We start from the raw sequence: 19,689 nt of genomic DNA, 5'->3' as shown, positions 1-19,689 counted from the left end.
AGGTACTTCAGTGGATCATGAAGCAAATGGAAAAGTATTCATATTTAAGGTCATTGTATTAAGAAAGTGGCAGGTAAGGTCTGACATTAAAGGTATGGAATAGTTTATGAATCCAAAACTAAAATTTATCTCATCACTTTATAGCCATTGCCAGGTCTCTAGAAATACATCAGCCTCACATAATCTTAATGATGTTTATTCTGATACACAAGGAAGAAAATAGCTATTGATGGTCAAAAATTTTTTTTAAAAATCATTACATTTGGTGGCCAAAGAAAAGGTTTACAGCTGTTTTGGACAAAGACTATGCAAACCAAAACCAAACAAAAAGAAAAAACAACAACAACAACAAAAAACAACTACCCCCCCCCCCCCCCATATATATAGGCATATATTTTTTAAAAGAATCTCTATTTTGCCTCATACTTCATGGAAAACATCAAGTTCATGTTAACGTTAGCTCTAGTATGGCTGTACTATACGGCTAGCATCTATTCTGATTGTTTGTGCCTGTTATTCCAACTGTTGAATATTTTGAATATGATCTCAGTTTCTAGTATTGCATATCTGTGAATCTCATATGACCTAAGCCCCTTAGGTGGGCTAAGGACTACACTTACGAAAATGTAAGGAGAATCTAGAACTGAGCATTCATTCCCATGACACTTGAACATGTTGATGTAGTCATCAAGTTAATGACTGATTTTGGCAGTTCTGATCGATCAAAGTTTGGTGACCTTAATCAAACAGGTCATTCTCAAAGAAGTACTCTTAAATACTGAAGGAAGTACTCTCTCAAGTATTGTTCAAAACAAGAGAATGGAAGACCTGGAAGATCATTATTTGAATCTCTTGTCCATTGCTGAAATTCCCTCTGCAATGTACGAATCCAGTAAGACTTTGAACATTTCCAATGATAGAAAGTTATCTTTTTTGGGAACATCTCATTTCATTTTGAACAGTAATATGAAATACTATTATCCATATCTGTTCCTTCTCTTCCAGTTCCCTAATAAGCAATCTTCAAAATCCAGCTCTCTTTCACTCACACCATCAATTTTCAAGCACACCCTCAATGTTCCAGGGTTACTTTAAGGCTGACTGTGGGCATGACATCTCTCCTTTTACTTAAGTCACGTATTTCTAACAACCTTGGAAATATGGGTCTTTACATTAAAAGTACCTAATTACTCAAAATGCTTCAATTCCCTTAATCTCCTTCCTAATGAATCTGCTATTGTTAATGTGCATTTTAATTCTATATTTGAAATCCAATAGTTCCTTACCATTGTTTTATAAAATGTGTTTTAATTTACCTAGTTTCTACTTTCATATTCCCTTTTGCATCTCAAATAATTTTCTGCTGGACTAGATCTTTCAGAAATTCCTTTGGAGAAGCACTTCTAGCAAGGATCTAGAAATATCTTAATGTTGCCATCTTTCTTGAAAAATATTTTTGGTGGATAGAGAATCTAGGTTGATGTTTAGTTTCTTTCAGAACCATTTAAGTATCATTTTACTGATCTCTGGCTTCCTCTGTTGCTACTGGGAAATCAACTGTTGGTCTCCTTTGAAGGCAATGTCATTTTTTTCTGACTGCTTTTAAGATTTGTCATGTGTATCAAGAAAAAGAAATCTGGCTGGGGATTTGTTGGGCTTCTTTAAACATTGCTTCTGCCATACTATTGTTCTTCTAGTTCTTCAGTTACAAGATGAGTCCTGCTCTGTTCTGTCTCTTGAACTATCTTTTAGCTTCATGTCCCTCTGTGCTGCTTCTTCACATAACTTTAGTTCTACCTTCCAATTCACTTTCTTTATTGTATTTAATCTGCTACAACATCCATCCATTGTGTTTTTATTTCAGTTATGCTTTTCTGGAAATTCTTTTTCAATTATGCTTGCTTTTTATATTTTCAAGACTATTTTATTTCTTAAATACATAAAACGTTTTATGGTCTGCATCTGTTAATTTCTATATCTGAAGTATTTTCAGGACTGATTCTGTTCACCATTAATCCTGCTAGCTCATTTGATGAATCTTGTTTTCTGGTGAATTTGGGGATTTATTTACATGTGAGTTGTTTATTTTTCTTAGAACTTTATCTATGAAAATCCAAGGAGTCTGGAATAAAGAAATGTTTCTCTAAGAAGAATTTATGTTAGCTTGTCTCAGATACCTAAGAGCCACTAGAATCACTTTAAATAAACTTTAGCATCACTTTAAATAAATTCTCAGCTTGATGTTGTATTGATACCAGTATAATGTGGGCTGCAAACTCAAGTGAAGGCTAGCTTATATTGTTAACATTTGAGAGAAGCAATTTTCCTTGTAGCTCCCTAGAAGGGGAAGAAATGAACATATTTCCTTTAAAAAATTATTTTATTTATTTATTTTGTATTTGTTGAACATTTCTTGATCATCCTAATACTGATAGTCCCTTTGGGATTCCAAGTTTATTGGTGGGAAGGGGAAAGTACTACATTTAGGTTTTCCATCTTTAATCAGAACTGAAGATGTATCTCTTGACTTCTGAAGCTACAGCACTATGGAAGTTATTCATCAAATGTCCTCAGTGCTAATGTTATTTTTAGTGTTCTTACTTCTCTGGATTCCTGTCTTTGCCTAGGTTTTGGGGGCAGTCCATATTTTCTTTCCAGCAAATTAAAGTAGTATTTTAAATTGCTTTCATCTGGAGGAACAGTCTAGGTACCAAGTCTGCCCTATTGCCAGAAAGAATGACTTCAAGCACAGGAAAATAGTAAATGTAAGTCAGGAAACTAGGTGAAAAGATTAGAAGTGTTTATTCTATCTCCTTGAACATTATCTTTCATATTCAAAACATTATAACAAATCCAGTTAAATTCTGTCTTCAAATCCCTGACATACTCTTGAATACCTGATTCTATTGCTATCATCCTAGTGCTGGCTCGAACTTATCTTTTTAAAAATTTTTTTAAAATTTGCTTTAATTAGTTATACCTGACAGTAGAATGCACTTTGATACATCATATATAGTGGAGTATAATTTCTCATTCTTCTAGTTATACATGATGTAGAATCCCACTGGTCATATAGTTATATTATGTACACAGGGGTAATAATGTCTAATTCATTCTATCCTTCCTATCCCCATACCCCCTCCCCTCCCTTCAATCTCCTCTGCCTAATCTAAAGTAACTCTATTCTTCCCCAATGCCCCCACCCCCACCCCAAATTGTGCATTAGCATCCATATCAGAGAAAACATTTGGCTTTTGGTTTTTTGGGATTGCCTTATTTCACTTAGCATGATATTCTCCAGCTCCATCTACTTACCAGCAAATGCCATCATTTAATTCTTTTTTAAGGCTGAGTAATGTTCCATCACATATATACATCACCTTTTTTTTGTCCATTCATCAGTTGAAGGGCACCTAGGTTGTTGATTCTACAGTTTAGTTATTGTGAATTGAACTGCTATAAACACTGATGTGACTGTATCACTGTAATATGCTAATTTTAAGTCCTTGGGGTATAAATCAAGAAGTGGGATAGCTGTTCAAATGATGGCTCCATTCCAAAGTTTTCTGAGGAATCTCCATACCACTTTCCATAATGGTTGCACCAATTTGCATCCCCCGCCAGCAATGTATGAGTGATGTATGAGTGTACCTTCTTCCCCCACATCCTCGCCAACATTTATTGTTGTTTACATTCTTAATAATTGCCAGTCTGACCGGGGTGAGATGAAATCGTAGTTTTGATTTGCATTTCTCTAATTGCTAAAGATGTTGAACATTTTTTCTTTCTTCGATTGTATTTCTTCTTCTGTGAGGTGTCTGCTCATTTCCTTAGCCTTTTTATTGATTGGGTTATTTATATTTTTGGTAAAGTTTTTTGAGTTCTTATAAATTCTGGAGATTAGTGCTCTATCTGAAGTGCAGTCGTAAAGATTTTCTCTCACTCTGTAGGCTCTCTCTTCACATTACTGATTGTTTCCTTTGCTGAGAAGAAGCTTTTTAGTTTGAATCCATCCCATTTATTGATTCTTGATTTTACTTCTTGTGCTTTGGGAGTCTTGTTAAGGAGGTCAGATCCTAAGGTGAAAATCTGGGTCTACTTTTTCTTCTATTAGGTGTGGGGTCTCTAGTGCTTAAATCTTTGATCCACTTTGAGTTTCATGCAGGGTGAGAGACAGGGGTTTAATTTAATTTTGTTACATGTGAATTTCCAATTTTCCAAGCACCATTGTTGAATAGGTTCTTTTCTCCAGTGAATGTTTTTGGTGCCTTTGTCTAGTATGAGATAACTGTATTTATGTGGGTTTATCTCTGTGTCTTCTATTTTGTATCACTGTCAACCTTATATCCTTTTAGCTAAGTTACAGGGGTTTAGAGGACTTAAAACTTAGTCTGCACAAAACTGAGTTTAAGCTTTCTAAAATATTGGCTTTGTTATTCATCATATTAGCCTTTTTCTATTGAATCATCATCATCCTTTATTTACTAATGAGGGGAGCCTCCAAATGTCAACTTTCCAGGATCTTTTCAAGTACAGATTCTCAGCCCCAAAGAGGTGTGTCTTCTCTTTGCTCCTGGCATAAGCCATGTGCATTGTTTTTTTTGGCTAACATGCCTTTGATCCATGGTCTTATTAATAGCCAAATTATATCAATCCTTTCAGGTCTTTCTCTTTTGCAAAGTTTTCCTCACTAACTCCCAACATGATTTTTCTGCTTTGGATTTCCCTGAGCCCTTGTGTATGCAGCATATATTTTAATTAATTTCACTCAATTAGCTATAACTGTCTAGTATTTAAAGTTAGGCTATAAGGAGTTTAATCAGAATTTTAACAAATCTGATTCCAGTTTGTGCTTTCTAATAAATAAATAAGCCTCTCAGTACACTCTGTAAAAATCAGATGTAACAATGCTTTACATTTAACTGGTTTATCTTAAGTTGGTTAGAATCTTAAGTTGGTTAGAATAAACAGAATCTTAAATAGCATTACAATTTTTTTCCTTTTTTTTTTTTTTTGTTGTTGTAGTAATGTGGGGGATTTAGTTCAGAACTGCACATCTACACATGCTAGGACAGTGCTCTACCACTGGGCTATCCCTCTAGTCCTTTTTTTTCTTTTTTTAATTTTGAGATAAGATCTTGCTATGTTGCTGAGGCTGGCCTCAAACTTGCGATCCTCTTGCCTCAGCCTCCTAAGTAACTGAGATTAAGGCATGTGCCACCATGCTTGGCTATAGCATTATCATTTTTTAAACTTTATTCACTTAAGTAAATTTCTAAGAAATCCCCTCAAAAGGAATTCTGTAGCATCTTTCCAATAAAGATAATAAACTCCTTCAAATGTAATTACCCCACTCTCTGAATCTTGAATCAAACTACTCAAAACCATTCTAGGGTAAATGCTACTCCTGAAAATGTAAGCCTAAAGAAAAGGCTTGAACATCTAGGAGTTTACCCCTGTACCACTCGGGAAAAGATACTGAAAGCTCAGTTTCAGATACTGATTTAAAAAACCAGTGAGAAAAACAGGCTATATTACACAAAATTTACTTTACAACAAATAGTCATTATCACCAGTAGACTTGAACAGGTACTGTTATTTAGGATTTATAATGCAGGACCCTTCTCCTACATTAAAATGCTCTTGCTTCTCTTTGTTTCTAAATAACATATAAAAAAACCAAACTGAGTCTATATTATCTTGAATAATTTGGGACATCAGCGTTCAGTATCAAAATAAAAAATCCTCTTGTCATGTAGACTTTTGGAGAATAGTTACTTAACTCTAGTTCAAATAAGGGAAGATAGACTGAAAACCAAACTGTTCTTATTTCTATCATAGGACAGTGTCTCTCTTACCTTTCCTGTCCCGTCCTTCATCAACACATACTGGTAGACCTCCTAGGGCAATGCAGAAATCCAGACAAGAGAAGGAAGCACACTAAAATTATGGAGGACAGGCTACAGGAGATGGACAGTGTCAGACATCATGTGGGAGAAAAGAAGGAATTATCATAGTTAGCCACTTTGTTCAAGAGAAACCCAAACTGGTAACATCAAAGGTAGAGAGAGAGATAAGGGGGGACGGAAAAAAGGACCTTTTACTTCTTGGTAGCAAGGTTTCTTTAATAAGAACAGGGAAGAGCTATAGCTAATTTGGAAATTTCTTCAAAGGAACAGATATAACTTAGCAAACAATACAATGGGACAAAAGATAAATAAGGCTTTCCAGTTTAAAAATGTTAAGAGATATAATTATAGGCTTTGAGAAAAAAAAAAAAACAAAAACCAAAACAAAAACAAACCAGAAGTATATAGAAGCAGTTACGAGTTATTCTATCTTCTCCAAGAGAACAGACTATTAAAAGTAATGAGAATCTTAATGTTTACATATAAAAATGATGAATGAGGGGCATGGGAACTTATGTCTCCTTAATTACATGACCTTATACTAGGAAAAACAATAAAATTGTCTCATTTAACAATGGGGTTCTAGAAAATGAACATTTTCGCATTAGAGAAAATCTCCTGCACAAATTTGCTTGATAGAAAATACCTCCTCTACTTCTGCTTTAGTGTCTTCCCTGTCCAGACAGCACAGTGCTTGAAATTCCACCAGTGGGAGATGAGAGTTTCAAATTTAGTACAGACTTTGTAACAGTATTTTCCCCCAAATGCAAGATGTTAGAAAAGTCTGAAGTTACTCATACTAGCAGTGTGATTTTATTTCTTTGTTTATATTTATGACAGAGATTTAAAAAAATGCCTAGATAGGTCAAGAGATAAGAAAGGGGGCAAAAAGAGGATACAGAACTTAGGAAAAATGATTTCAGAATCTTAGGCAAAACCAGCTGCTTTGTTTTAAAAATATTTAGGTTAAATTCATTGTATGTTAGATTAAGGCATTTCTTTAAAATTAATACTTAATTTCAACAAAATTAATTAAAGTCATACATTTCTAAACAAAGCAATGACATCTTTGTAAAAGTTAAATTTTCTGTAAAGCAGAAGGCAGTTGGTGTAAAAATGAACTCACTTTTAAAATTTAAGTGATTTTTGTCAATTCTGGTAACATCTGAATAGGCTACCCATATTTGCTAAATAAAACGCATACCTCATATTCTTTTCTGCAAACTTTGGAAATATCGTTCTTTGAAGATGCCTAAAAGCCAACACATTTCTCCATTAATTTATTATACATGCTATTTAACAAAGACAAAAAGGAGCACAAGTTAGTATATGTCAATGGCTGGTGTAGTATTTTTTTATTTTATTGGAAAATCTTATACTCAAATATTTTAAAAGTTCCTAAAATACAGCAAATTTCATGCAATGACTTTAAAACAAACAGCACCCTAGGATCTATTCAATATGCTAGAATTTCACTCTAACTTTTATGGTTTTAATCACACATAATAACATGGCTCTTTTGTTATTTCAGAAACTAGATGACTTTGAAGGAAATGTAAATCAGAGAACTTTTTTTTTTTAAGCTGAATTCCATTCTGGCAAATTTTCTTGTGAAGCTCTGCCACAGCAAATTTTCTTGTGAAGCTCTGCCAGGGCACTTATATTTTGCTTTTACTTTAACCCTTCATACACAAAGATTTTATACTGAACTTACGGAGCCAATTTTTTCAATGGTAGAGAGGACAACCAAAGAAAGAAGGGTACTATGTCAGGCAATTAACAAAAGTTCCTTTTATGTAATTCTCTTATAAGCTTAAGAAGATATTATCACCTCTATAGATGAGGAAACTGATATTCAGAGAAACAGCAAGTTATTAACCACATTTAAATATGTACTTCTATGTAAAACAAGCACAACAAATCTGCTGAGAAGTAGTTAATCTTCTACATGACATTAGTCTCCATTTAAAGACATAATTTCAGAGCCATGGACTCTGGTCCCTTATTTCATTTCCTCCTATTCTTTCACCTAGGCCCATGCAATTTAGAATAAGCCAGTTGGTAAGGATGGAAAAGGAAAGCAGAATAGGCTGACAACTGCTTTAAGTCTCATTAGATTCTTACAGTACAATCTTGGACAACTCAGCTGCATCCCAATGCTTAAAGGAGAGCAGCATATAGCTAGGCCATGTGCTGCCCAAAGAGTGTTGCCTAGGTTATGGTACACAGTGGTCTGTGTAAAAGTGAAGGTGATACCATGTCTCATATAGTTCTGTTCAGAGATCAGTCCCTACAAGAATAAAATGAGAAGTCTTTCCAGTTGTGGTCTATTCCCACCATTTGGAGTGACGAAGACGGGGTGGTGGAAGTGGGAGTGGGGGTGGTGGTGATTTTCCCATTCATGGAGGCACCATGAAAATATGCAGTGAGGAAGGACTCAAGGACCTAGCCTGAAATGGACCAAGATATATCAAATCAAAGAAAAGCCATAACTCATTATAGGAATCACATTCCACTTAGGTTAAGAGAAGTGATATGAGAACATGCTCAGGGTAAACCATGATAAAAGACAAAAGATGAAAATGAAATAGGCAACTGTGTCAACTTCTTTTGTCCAAGCATATGTAAATGTTACATGACCATTTGGAGACAATTCAGCATTGACTCAGCATGACCACGGGCAAAGCATGAAAGGCCCTGATTCCAATAAAATTCTTTCTTTGCATGGCAGAGAGAAGGAAGATGAGAAAGGAGAAGGCTGAAGATCATAGATGTAGCAGCCATAACTGAAAAAGGAACAGATCTAAAAGGAAATGTCCCATGTAAGAAATGGCAACTTGCAGTTTCTGTGGGTTACCTCTCCAATGCTATAAAGTAGGCAAGGCTTAAACATATGCACAGCTAACTGTATAACATGCACAGTAACCCAAACTATACTTCATGATGCAGAAAAACCTGATTGCCAGGTGTTACCTGCTTGCATGCCTGTCGACATTCCAAGGCAATAGCCAGTTCACAGCAACCTAAGCCAACCCAGCCATCAGACTTCTTAAATACACCTTAAAACAAAATGTTCACATGTTTTTCATAAGTAATAACAAAGACAAAAATTACAATAAAATGTTTCATGGAAACCACTACAAATCCAAGAGGGTGACCACAGGAAAAGTAGCCCAGATAGCAGGGCCTCAAAATTATTAAGCCTTTCCCCTTCATCCTTACTCCCAGTACTCATCAGTCTCCTTAGGGTCTCACACAGCATAATCACCAGGCCCTCTGCTTCTTCACTTTTCTCTGTTCAACCTAAACTTTACTTAAGTCATTCTCACTCTATCAGAGGATATATAGGGAGAAGAAAGCAATGGAGAAGCCTCTTCTTATTTTTATAGACTGAGGCAAAGATTCTAATTTAACTGAAGCAAACGAATAGGAGTACAAGTACTATTGTGTTCAAAATATTATATATGTGGAATAGTAAAAATGCATGATCCTATTTAAAGATTGATTCTTAGAAAACATGCAAGAGTAATTCTGTCAAGTAGTCCTGACTTTGATGGGCACAATTAATCATGGGTCAAAATGACTATGTACTATTTTGGTTCAATTTATGCATAGCAGATATTTCTCCAATTAAAGTACTTTGAAATCAAAAGATGATAAAATAAAAATCCTTTTAATAAGTTCTTAGACCCCTTTCGTGATCATAAATGTCAAAGACTGACTTCTCCTATAAAATTAGGAACATAAGAAGTAAATATAGAACCTGGCACAATGGTGTACATGCCTATAATCCCAGCAACTCGGGAGGTTGAGACAAGAGGACTGCAAATTCAAGGCTAGTTTGGCAACTTAGCAAGACCCTGGCTCAAAATTAAAAAAAAAGTTCTCACAATGTAGATCAGTGGTAGAGTGCAGGTTCAATTCCTGGTATCACAAAAACAAAAACAAACAAACAAACAAAAAAACCAAGAAAGGAACAGAAAAGAAAAAAACAAGTGAACAATGAAAGGAGAAAAGACTTATGTTTGTAGGAATGCTGCAAATTCTTCCTTTATTTGCTTTAAAAAATGCTCTATGCTATTTCCATGTAATACACAGATCTACAGATGAACATCCGGATTACATTAAATTATTATTCACATTTGAAAAAATGTGGTGAATTCAAGGCAATAGGTAACACAAAACTAGGACTTAATACAACAAACAGTAGTATTCTACTGAAAAACATTAAGCAAAACAAACAAAAGCAAACAAATAGTTTACAGATAGACAAAGCTCTCAAAATACAATTATAAACTGCCTCAAAGTTGATCATTATAAATCACATGAATTATAAAAACTAAAAATATTGCATATTATACATTTCTTTATCTCCATGTGCTTTAAGGATATAAAGGGCACAGACTTCCATCTAGATCCACTGCCCCGTATAATTTCCTCTAATTCTTAGCTGTTTGCTATTCAGAATTTCTCACATATTAGAAAGAATTATGAATAGAATTCTTGTAGGTCATAAACTCTATGGGCTGTTAATAATACAGTACATTGCTGTTTCTATGTATCTAGTGACCTTAGAAAATATTATTCAACAAGCTTTTAAATTTATTCAGTCCTTACTATAGACAAGGTACTCTATTAGGTGCTATATGGGCTATGAAAGTATGAAATAGATAAAATATATGACTTATTCCATTATGGGAGATTACAGTTCGGTAGGAATGCATATGTATGTGTATAAATTCCAGGACATTAGGTTAAGAGATAACTAGAACAGGGAAGGAGGTGGGCAATTCCAGGAAGACACACAAATCAATTTGTTTGAAATACAAACTTTAAAGAATGTGGCAGCCTTTAGAACTCAGAAATATATAAGCTATACTACCCCCCCCCCCCCCCCCACCCCCAAGAGATTGGTTTTAACAAGGACTAGAAAATTAGCCTTAATTTTAGAAGACCATGAATGCCAGGATAGGGAGTTTGGGCTTTACTCCAAGGGAAGTGGATCTTGCTTGAGGGATTCTTTCTGAAGAGGATAGGCAAGATGTATATAATGTATAGAAACATCAATCATAAGGTTATTAAAATATTCTATCCCAAGAGCAAAATAATAATAAAGACTTGAACTAGAAATAGAAAAGACAGTTGCAAGATTTTGCAAGGGGAGAATCAATGGAACTAGAAAGAAAAAGGGTTTTTCTAGTCTAGTGTCATTCAGAAAAAGGGTCAGTTATGACTGATTTTAGATTAGCACTTTAGATGCCACCTGGATGAAGAATCTAGGAAGAGATGTTTACAAGTCACAAACAAATTAGACTTGATACTTCCCTTTCCATGGCTGATTAGTTAACAGTTCTGGGAGGGAATGTCACCACAGTGAGTGTAGAGAGAGAAGGGGAAAGCACTGAACACAGGAACCACAGTTCTTATGGTAGGTAAGAGGAGAAAGATACCAGAAAATACTGTTCTAAGGCCAAGATGGAGTCATAAGGAGTTAGTAGTCAATGATACCAAGTATATAGGAAAATCAGAGAATAAACACTGAGAAGAAGCAAAAGATATACAAATCAAGAAGTCCTGGTGATCTTTCAAAGATAGTTTCAGAAGAATGGTGAAGTGGAGACAAGAATATAAAAGGTTTGAATGAGAATAAATTATACATTTGAAAATTTGGGTGTGGAAGGGAAGACAAGGATAAAACCTCCGGAGTACAAATTCTATTTTTGAACTATGACAGATTTTATATTCACAAAATAAATTTTTAAAATTAAAAATGCTAAATGTTATACTTTCTACTGCTTACCTGGCAAAGATGAATTCATACAACTCCAAATTTCAACCTGAAATTGTAATCACCAAGAGATTTTTATGTAGATAACCAGTTTTTATAAAAAAGACAATTTTTATTGCTGTTTCCAAGCACAGAGACAAAAGTGTCTGCTGAGTAACTTAAGGAAAACGTCCATCAAACTGACCATCATTTTTCCCCCTTCCACATAATAAAGGTACCATGTATAAAAAGAGGTTCTTCCGTGCAAGCTCAAGCTTTGTTGGTCTAATTCATAAGCATCCCAAATACTGAGAAGAGCCCAAGCAATGGAAATATTTTAGGCTACCTGATTTAGACAGGCAAGCAATAGATCTATAGTATGTCAGAAAATAGAAATATAGGAATACTATTCCATGTATGTTCCCTTATTCCCAATTCAATTTTTAAAAATCAAAATAAATAAGATTTAGTTATTATAGCTTTCATAAAATTAATCAAAATAAAATAATAAATGAAATTCCAAACCCAAATAAAATATTACAATAAAATTTAAAGGCTGGAATACATTTATATTTAAACTTGTTTTTATACCTACATCCTAAAGTACAAAATAAAAAATGGAAGACCATATTCTATGTAACAGTTTGTGTGAAGATTTTTAAAAAACACTTTCTAAATCTAATATTTTAACTAAATCTAATATTTTACTCTGACCACAATCACATTGAATATTATGCTAAAACTAAAAGTAACTCATTAGTTTCATATAGACAAAAACCTTCATAGTTTAAGTAGAACTTACCATTGTTTCAGGGCAATAATCTGGGGCTCGTTGTAATAAATGTTTTAGTCGGGATTCACTTTTTGAGGAGAAAATCTATTTGACCAAAAAAAGAAAAAAAAAAAAAAAAGGAAAAAGGTTTTGTAGCATTTTTTTTCCCCATAAGAAATGAATAAAATTTATTATCCTCTAGACTTATCAGAACCAGAATATTTTCCTACTTCTTTTCATAAATGGAAAACCTTTGGAAGCATCCAAATTAAGCTGAGGTAACATTTCTTAAAAGGTTGGTTAATTTGGCAAATAACCAAGAAAGTCCAAAATAGTAAGTCCAGAGCCTTTTCTATTGACCCAAAGTGGAGAAAACCTGTTGGGGGTGGAGTTGGAAAAAATTAAGAGAGAAGAAAAGGGAAAAGGAAGTAAAAAAGAAAAATTTATTCTAAACTGTTCTATAAATGCTTTTAGTCAACGATGACAATTAAAAGCTAAACTGTGTCATATTCTTGACACTGATGAAGATGAATTTGTGAATAGCATATGGTTCATAAATTCTCCATAAAATAAAGATAAAGCCATCTTTCACTAAATATCCTGAGGAGCTGACAAGGTTCACTCACCAGGCCAAATGACTCACAGCCTTACAGGAATTAAATTAATAAAGTTACAATCTGGTATCTCAGTAAATTAGAAATCATTACACATATCAGACAGACCTTCACATTTACCTGTAAACAGTCAAGACTATCCATGAGTGCTAAGGGCAATGAAAAAGCATTTAGTTCCAGTTATTCCTCCAATACTAAGTATAGTTAAGAAGTAAAAAGAAATAAGATAGCACCATTTTGTAATATCTAGTGAATTAATGCATTTAAGTAATTAAAAACAATGTTAACATCATGAAAAGCAACAACTAGATACAAAATACCATTCATGGGAAGAACTGTCAAACAAACAAAACAAAAATAAAAAGTTACTTCAATCTGATCAAGCCTCTAGATATGTCTCATAAGATAGCTGTAGTCATGTGTGGCTATTTAATTAAACTTAAATCAATTAAAATGAAATAACATTAAAACCAGTTCCTTAGTCTCTTTAATCATACTTGAAGTATTCACTTGGCACATATGGCTAGAGGCTAACATATGGTTATGGAAAATTTTTATCACTGTAGAAAGCTACTAGATAGTTCTGCTCTAAATCTAACAACTAATTACTAAGACATATAGAAGGAAGAGGAATACATTAAATGATACCATGGATGTGAACAGTAAAGTTCAAACTGTAGGAAACTCTACAGGATAAATTCAAATTTATTCAAGTAAGTTACTAGAAGAAATCTATAGATCAAAAGATATTTAAGAGAGGGGAGGCAAAAGAAAGTAATAGAAGGTAGTAGGGAGGGTAGATACAATTAAAGTATGTTATTAGCATGTATGGAAATGTCACAGTTGAATCCATTAATTTGTACAATTAATATAAGTTAATACTTAAAAATTTTTAAAAGAAAAATATTTAGTATAAGTCATTCTAAAAGTATTGTTGGGTTGGGGATGGGGATGTAGCTCAGTTGGTAGAGTGCTTACCTAGTATGCACAGGCCCTGGGTTCAATCCCCAGTACTACAAATACACACACACACACACACACACACACACACACACACACACACACGCACGCACGCACACACACATAAAGTATTGTTGGGTAAAAAGACCTTAAAAGACATAAAACCAATTGCAATGTATACATTTCACTTGGATCTTGATAAGAAGTTTTATTAAACAATTAAGACAACTGAATAACTAGATATTATTAGAATATTACATTTTCAAAGAAGTGATAATGATGTTTTGGTTATTTATTTTTGTGGTGCTAGGGATCTAACCCAGGGCCTCATGAATACTAGGCACACTCTGTCACTAAGCAAACCCCCTAGCCTGGTTATTTTTTTAAAAAATGAATCTTTATAATTTATAAACTGAAAATCCATGGATCAAATGATAGAACAACTGGGATATGCTTCAATATAAATTTGCCTCAATATAATGGGGGAAGAGGAATGGAAAGAGTATGATGGGGGGGAATTAAATGAAAGGTAATTAATAATGCTGAAGATGAATTCAAAGCTCTTTATATTTTCTATCTTTGTATATATTTGCAATTTTCCATTATAAAAAGATAAGGAAGAGTGAAAGAAAACAATGGGTAAAAAAAGGGACAACGACATACAAAAAAGAATGAAAGAGAGAAAGCAAGCATGTAACATGGAATGGGAAGAAGCACAGAGAAGGAAAACTATGCCTTGTCCCTCAACAACATTTCTTCTCAAAAACAAACAAAAAAGCAAAAAACCTCCAAGCACTTGAAACAGGTTAGGACAATACAAAGAACATGGAACTGAGATTGTAAAAAATATACTTTGAATAAACAGGCATCCTACTTTGCATTATAGGAGATGGTTATATCCTGATGGCTGCAAGTATGGACTATATAACTAGACACACTTGGTTCTGAGTCCTGTTCTTCAAATCACTGGCTTGGTTTGTTATTTAACTTTGCTATATCTCTATTTCCTTAACTATAAAATGCAGATATTACCTCCTCAAGTGCTTGGTGTAAGAATTAAATGAAATAATTCATATTAAAGAAGTATAGTACAGGGTTTAGCACATGGGGAGATTAAAAATATATATATATAACTCCCAGTTAGAATTCCCTGTATCTCAAATGCTGTCTTTTCCTTATGGAAAGGCATTTTAGTGTGATTTATGTATAATATTAAATAAAGAATATTTAACACTTCTCACACACAAATAATTAACTCCCAGGTTAAAGTTATCTGAATAGTTAACAAACAAAATTTAGAAGTCAGATAATCCATCAGGTCCCTTCTCTCTCTAAAATTATGATTCTATAAAGTAGAATGAATTAAACTAAGAAATATATACTAATTATTAGGAATACATTTAGCTTAAAGAAGCCAGCATGAATACACTTTCAGATAATAAATAGACTTAAATATAAACAGTTACTTTTCTTACTGAACTGGTAATCACATCTTAAAAGAAAGATGAATACATATCTAGAATAGAAACTTTGATTGTATAAATCACACACAAAAAAATTATAACCAAACTCATACTCCATTCAAGGCAGAAATAATCAGATCACAGGGCTTATAATCTTAAATTCTAAAAGACTTCTTTTTACCTCAACTCATCATAATTGATTTCCCCTTGTATTCAAACAAGCAAAGCCCTATCATCTAAATAAATCTTCACTTTCTGCATTGACTTATTGACACTTTCAACTTTTTTCTTTTCATTTCTTTTTTTGTGGGGGGTAGTTCTGAGTATTGAACCCAGTGGTGCTCTACCACTGAGCTACATCCCCAGTCCTTAATTTTTTGAGACTGGGTTTCACTAAATTTCCAAGGCTGGCCTTGAACTTATGATCCTCCTGCTTCAGTCTCCCAAGTCACTGGAATTATAGGTTGTGTGCCACTGCGCCTGGCTGACTTCTCCAACTTTTTTCTTTCATTTCATTCATTTCTTCACCAACCAACCTGCAAACACTCACTGATCAGTTTCCATGAATAAGGACCTAAGTACAATAGTTAAGTAAGACATAATCCTTATATTTGAAGAATTTTTATAATATAGTTGTATATAAAAACAATTTTGTAAATTTGAAAAAAGTACATAATACATTTAAACTTTTTAATTAAATTAAAATAAAATACCTGCAGTATGACTTGTAGCCCCATCATCCCAATCAATCTAGAAATATTTGTTGAAAATGTTCAGTACTGGGCACTGTTCTAAGCATTGGGGGATTCAGCAAAAACAAAGCAAACCAAAGTCCCTGCTCTAGACACTGCTAACAGTTTTCTCTTGTTAAAACAAACTAAGGGCCTTTTCTCAGATTTCAAATTCCTTAACTTTACTTTCTGACAATATTGACAGACTTACACAGTAAATCATCACACTTATTATTTTGACTGTTATAAACCACCAGCCCTTTTATGTAAATTCTAATTCCAAAGGTTTTAACTCCCAGTTTTCAACTATCTTCAACTATGTACTGACAATTCAGCAACTTACCAGGAAGGTGAACCTACCCCGCACCCCAACCAAACCCTTTTCCCAACTTTCACAGCCATCAAAGGTATATAAGACTATTCACTCCAGCACAAAATCTAAATTATCAGGACTTCATTCTCCCTTTATTCCATACTGGTTACAGAAATGATAATTCCTCACTCCTGGTATTTCTTCCATTTGTAGTGAGATCTACTAGTTTTAATCGTCCAGGCCTGTTTTATACTCCTCACTCCTACCATGATCTGACAGACTGACTTAGCTGACTGCTGAATTTGGTAGGAGAAAATGAACATATGCTACCCAGACCTTACCTGTCTTCCTCTGGGAGTAAGTCTAATTCTGTCACTTAGTGTGTGCCTAGAGATAAAGCTACATTCAACATCTGTGTAACTAGTTATAAAGTTTTATTTTGGGACTTATCTGTCTTATCTCTCAATTGGTTAAGAACCTGGTTAGAGAATAATGTTCTTTATTAGGGTGACTGTAGTATTCAATAGATTTGCTAAGTCATGGAATGTCTAACATTCCAGATTTTAAGAAACTAGACCTTGCCTGCTGCGGGTATTTCATTACAAGATACCTCTTCACATTTTTTAATCCTATGGAACCTCAGTAGGAAAAGCATGAAGAAACAAAGTGAAAAGTCAGAAAAGCAATGCCTCCAAAAGTAGCCAAGAATTACTTGGAAAGCTTCCTTCTAGTGACACTACCAACAGGTCATTTTTGTTTTAAAAAGCTATCCTGGGGGCGGGGCTTGGGATAGAGCTCAGTTGGTAGAGTGCTTGCCTTGCATGCACAAGGCCCTGGGTTTAAGCACTAGCACCACCACAAAAAAAAACAAGCTATCCTGGGGCGGGAATGTAGCTCAGAGGTAGAGTGCTTGCCTAGTATGTACAAGGCCCTGGATTTTATCCAAATAAAATAAAAAGCTATGTTCTGGCAGCAAATTTGATTTGGCACATCACTGCATTCTCTATTAGCTACTCAGATGAGATGTCTACTGAGACACTCTCATGTACTATAATCAGAAAGTATCTTGCAAAATCTAAGTCCATAGCCAGGTACAGTGGCTCACACCTGTAATTCCTTACACTCAGGAGGATGAAGCAGTAGGATCAAATTCCAGGCTAGCCCCAGGAACTTGGCAAGACCTTCAGTGACTCAGAGATGTTGTCTCAAGATAAAAAAAATAAAATGGACTAGGGATGGAGCTCAGTGGTGGTCCCTGGGTTCAATCCTCAAAATAAACAACAAAACAAAACAAAGTCCACAGTATTGTTTGAGAGAACTAGAGTCCCAGTTAGGTAGCTTGCCTAGTTTTAGAAAGTGATAAAATCCAGATTATTACTAGAAAACTTCGAAGATGACTGAGACCATAATATATCAGGTGCTAAGGCTAATGATGAAAGAAAAGTTGGACTTTATGAATAGATATTGTTTCGGTAGAACTTGGATAAAAAGTTTCAACCAGAAAAATTCAAACCTAGAAAAAATTTAAGAGTAATACGAAAAATAACCAGAGTATTCACCAAGATTCACCCATTATTAACATTTTACAACATTTGCTATAACTCTCTATATACACATATGGTTATTACTACTATTTGATGAACTATTTTAGAATTTATTATAGACATTATGATCATTCATTCCTAAATCCTAGCATGTATCTCTTTAGAATAAGGACACTGTCATACCTAACCACAATATAATGACCAAATTCAGGATCAAAATGCTGATATGATACTAGCTAATATTTAGTCCATATTCAAATTTCACCAATTTATCTAATAATGTCCTTTATGGTAATTTTTTTTTTTGTTCCAGTATCCAATCCAGTATCATGCATTGCATTTAGCTGTCATATCTCTTTAGTTTCCTTTAATCTGGAACAGTTTTTTCAGCCTGCCTTTGTTTTATAATAACTGATATTTTTAATATAAGTGATAATTTTGAGGAGTATAGACTGTTGTTTTGAAGAATACCCCTCAATCTGCATTTACCTGATTGTTTTTTCATGATTCAGGATAAGCATTTTTGGCAGGAATGCTTTATAAGATGCTGTGCTTCTTCTCACTGCATTGTATCAGCAGACACATGTCAATTTGTCCCAGTATTGGTGATGTGAATTCTGATCATATGGTTAAGGTACTGTCCAGCAGATTTCTCCAGTTATTAAATGTAATAAGTAGTTACATAACTGACAGCCTCTACAATTTTGATCAAGCTTACCTGTTCACACACATCACGGCACATTTGGTTATCCTTTGAATGATTACAACATAATGCACCTAGGGAAAGAAACAAAAACAAAAACCCAACATATAAAGTTGTCTCACTATTAAATAAGCAAGATGACTAAGCTATAAGAAGATTATACAAACTGTTTATCCCACAGATTATTATTATTAATTTTAACTCAATGCTTAATGAGCATCTATTACAAGGATGGTATGAAGTTTAAGGATATGGTCCTTGCCCTCAATAAGCTTGCAGTCTAATAGGGGAGACTGTAATGTGATAATAGTAAACTATTATTTATTGTAGCTTTCTGTGTGCCAGAATTTTATATTAAGCTCATTTTATGCGTTGCTTTTTCAATTCTTACAAATTACCCTATGGATTAGATTCTATTATTATACCCAAAATACAAGGTCAAACGGTTTTAAAAAGTGAATTTTGTTTAGGAGATGAATTTGTGTTTCCTATAGAACATTCAAATGGAAATTCCAGTAAAGTCAGAAATTGAAGTCTGGAGTGCAAGAAAAGCCAACCTCAAGATTCAAATTTGGAAGTCATCAGCATAAAGGAGGTATACAGAAATGATACTGCCTAGGGAGTTTATACTGAGAAGTACATGTAGCACCAAATTCTAAAAAATTGGCAATATCTGAGACACGAGAAGAGACAAAGAAAGAGATGGAAATGGAATAGTCTAATTGGGATAGGTCAACTACAGAGAGTGGTATTACAGGGGAGGGTGTAGTGTTATGTGCCCAAGAATCAAGTTGAATGGAAAACTGAAAAAGAAAATGGATTTACTAGTCAGAAGGCCACCTGATCACTTCTGTACAGTCAGTAGAAATGAAAGCTATTAAGAAGTAAGTCAGAGGTGAGGAAGCATAGATAG

The 19,689-nt window shown here is 34.1% G+C and overlaps 1 protein-coding gene across 1 annotated transcript in view; it reads right to left on the bottom strand.

Moving 5' to 3' along the window:
* LOC306645606 (reversion-inducing cysteine-rich protein with Kazal motifs-like) overlaps positions 1-19,689 on the bottom strand; it is a 78,699-nt gene that overhangs the window by 45,324 nt on the left and 13,686 nt on the right. The window contains 5 exon segments of the mRNA XM_079113519.1: positions 7,114-7,161; positions 8,883-8,968; positions 11,710-11,746; positions 12,479-12,553; positions 18,792-18,850. Of these exon segments, the coding sequence (XP_078969645.1) occupies positions 7,114-7,161; positions 8,883-8,968; positions 11,710-11,746; positions 12,479-12,553; positions 18,792-18,850 (305 nt within the window).

Source organism: Sciurus vulgaris (genome assembly GCF_902686455.1).
Source record: "Sciurus vulgaris genome assembly, chromosome: 15".
Classification (NCBI taxonomy): Eukaryota; Metazoa; Chordata; class Mammalia; order Rodentia; family Sciuridae; genus Sciurus; species Sciurus vulgaris.
This window is presented reverse-complemented; position numbering and strand designations above follow the sequence as displayed.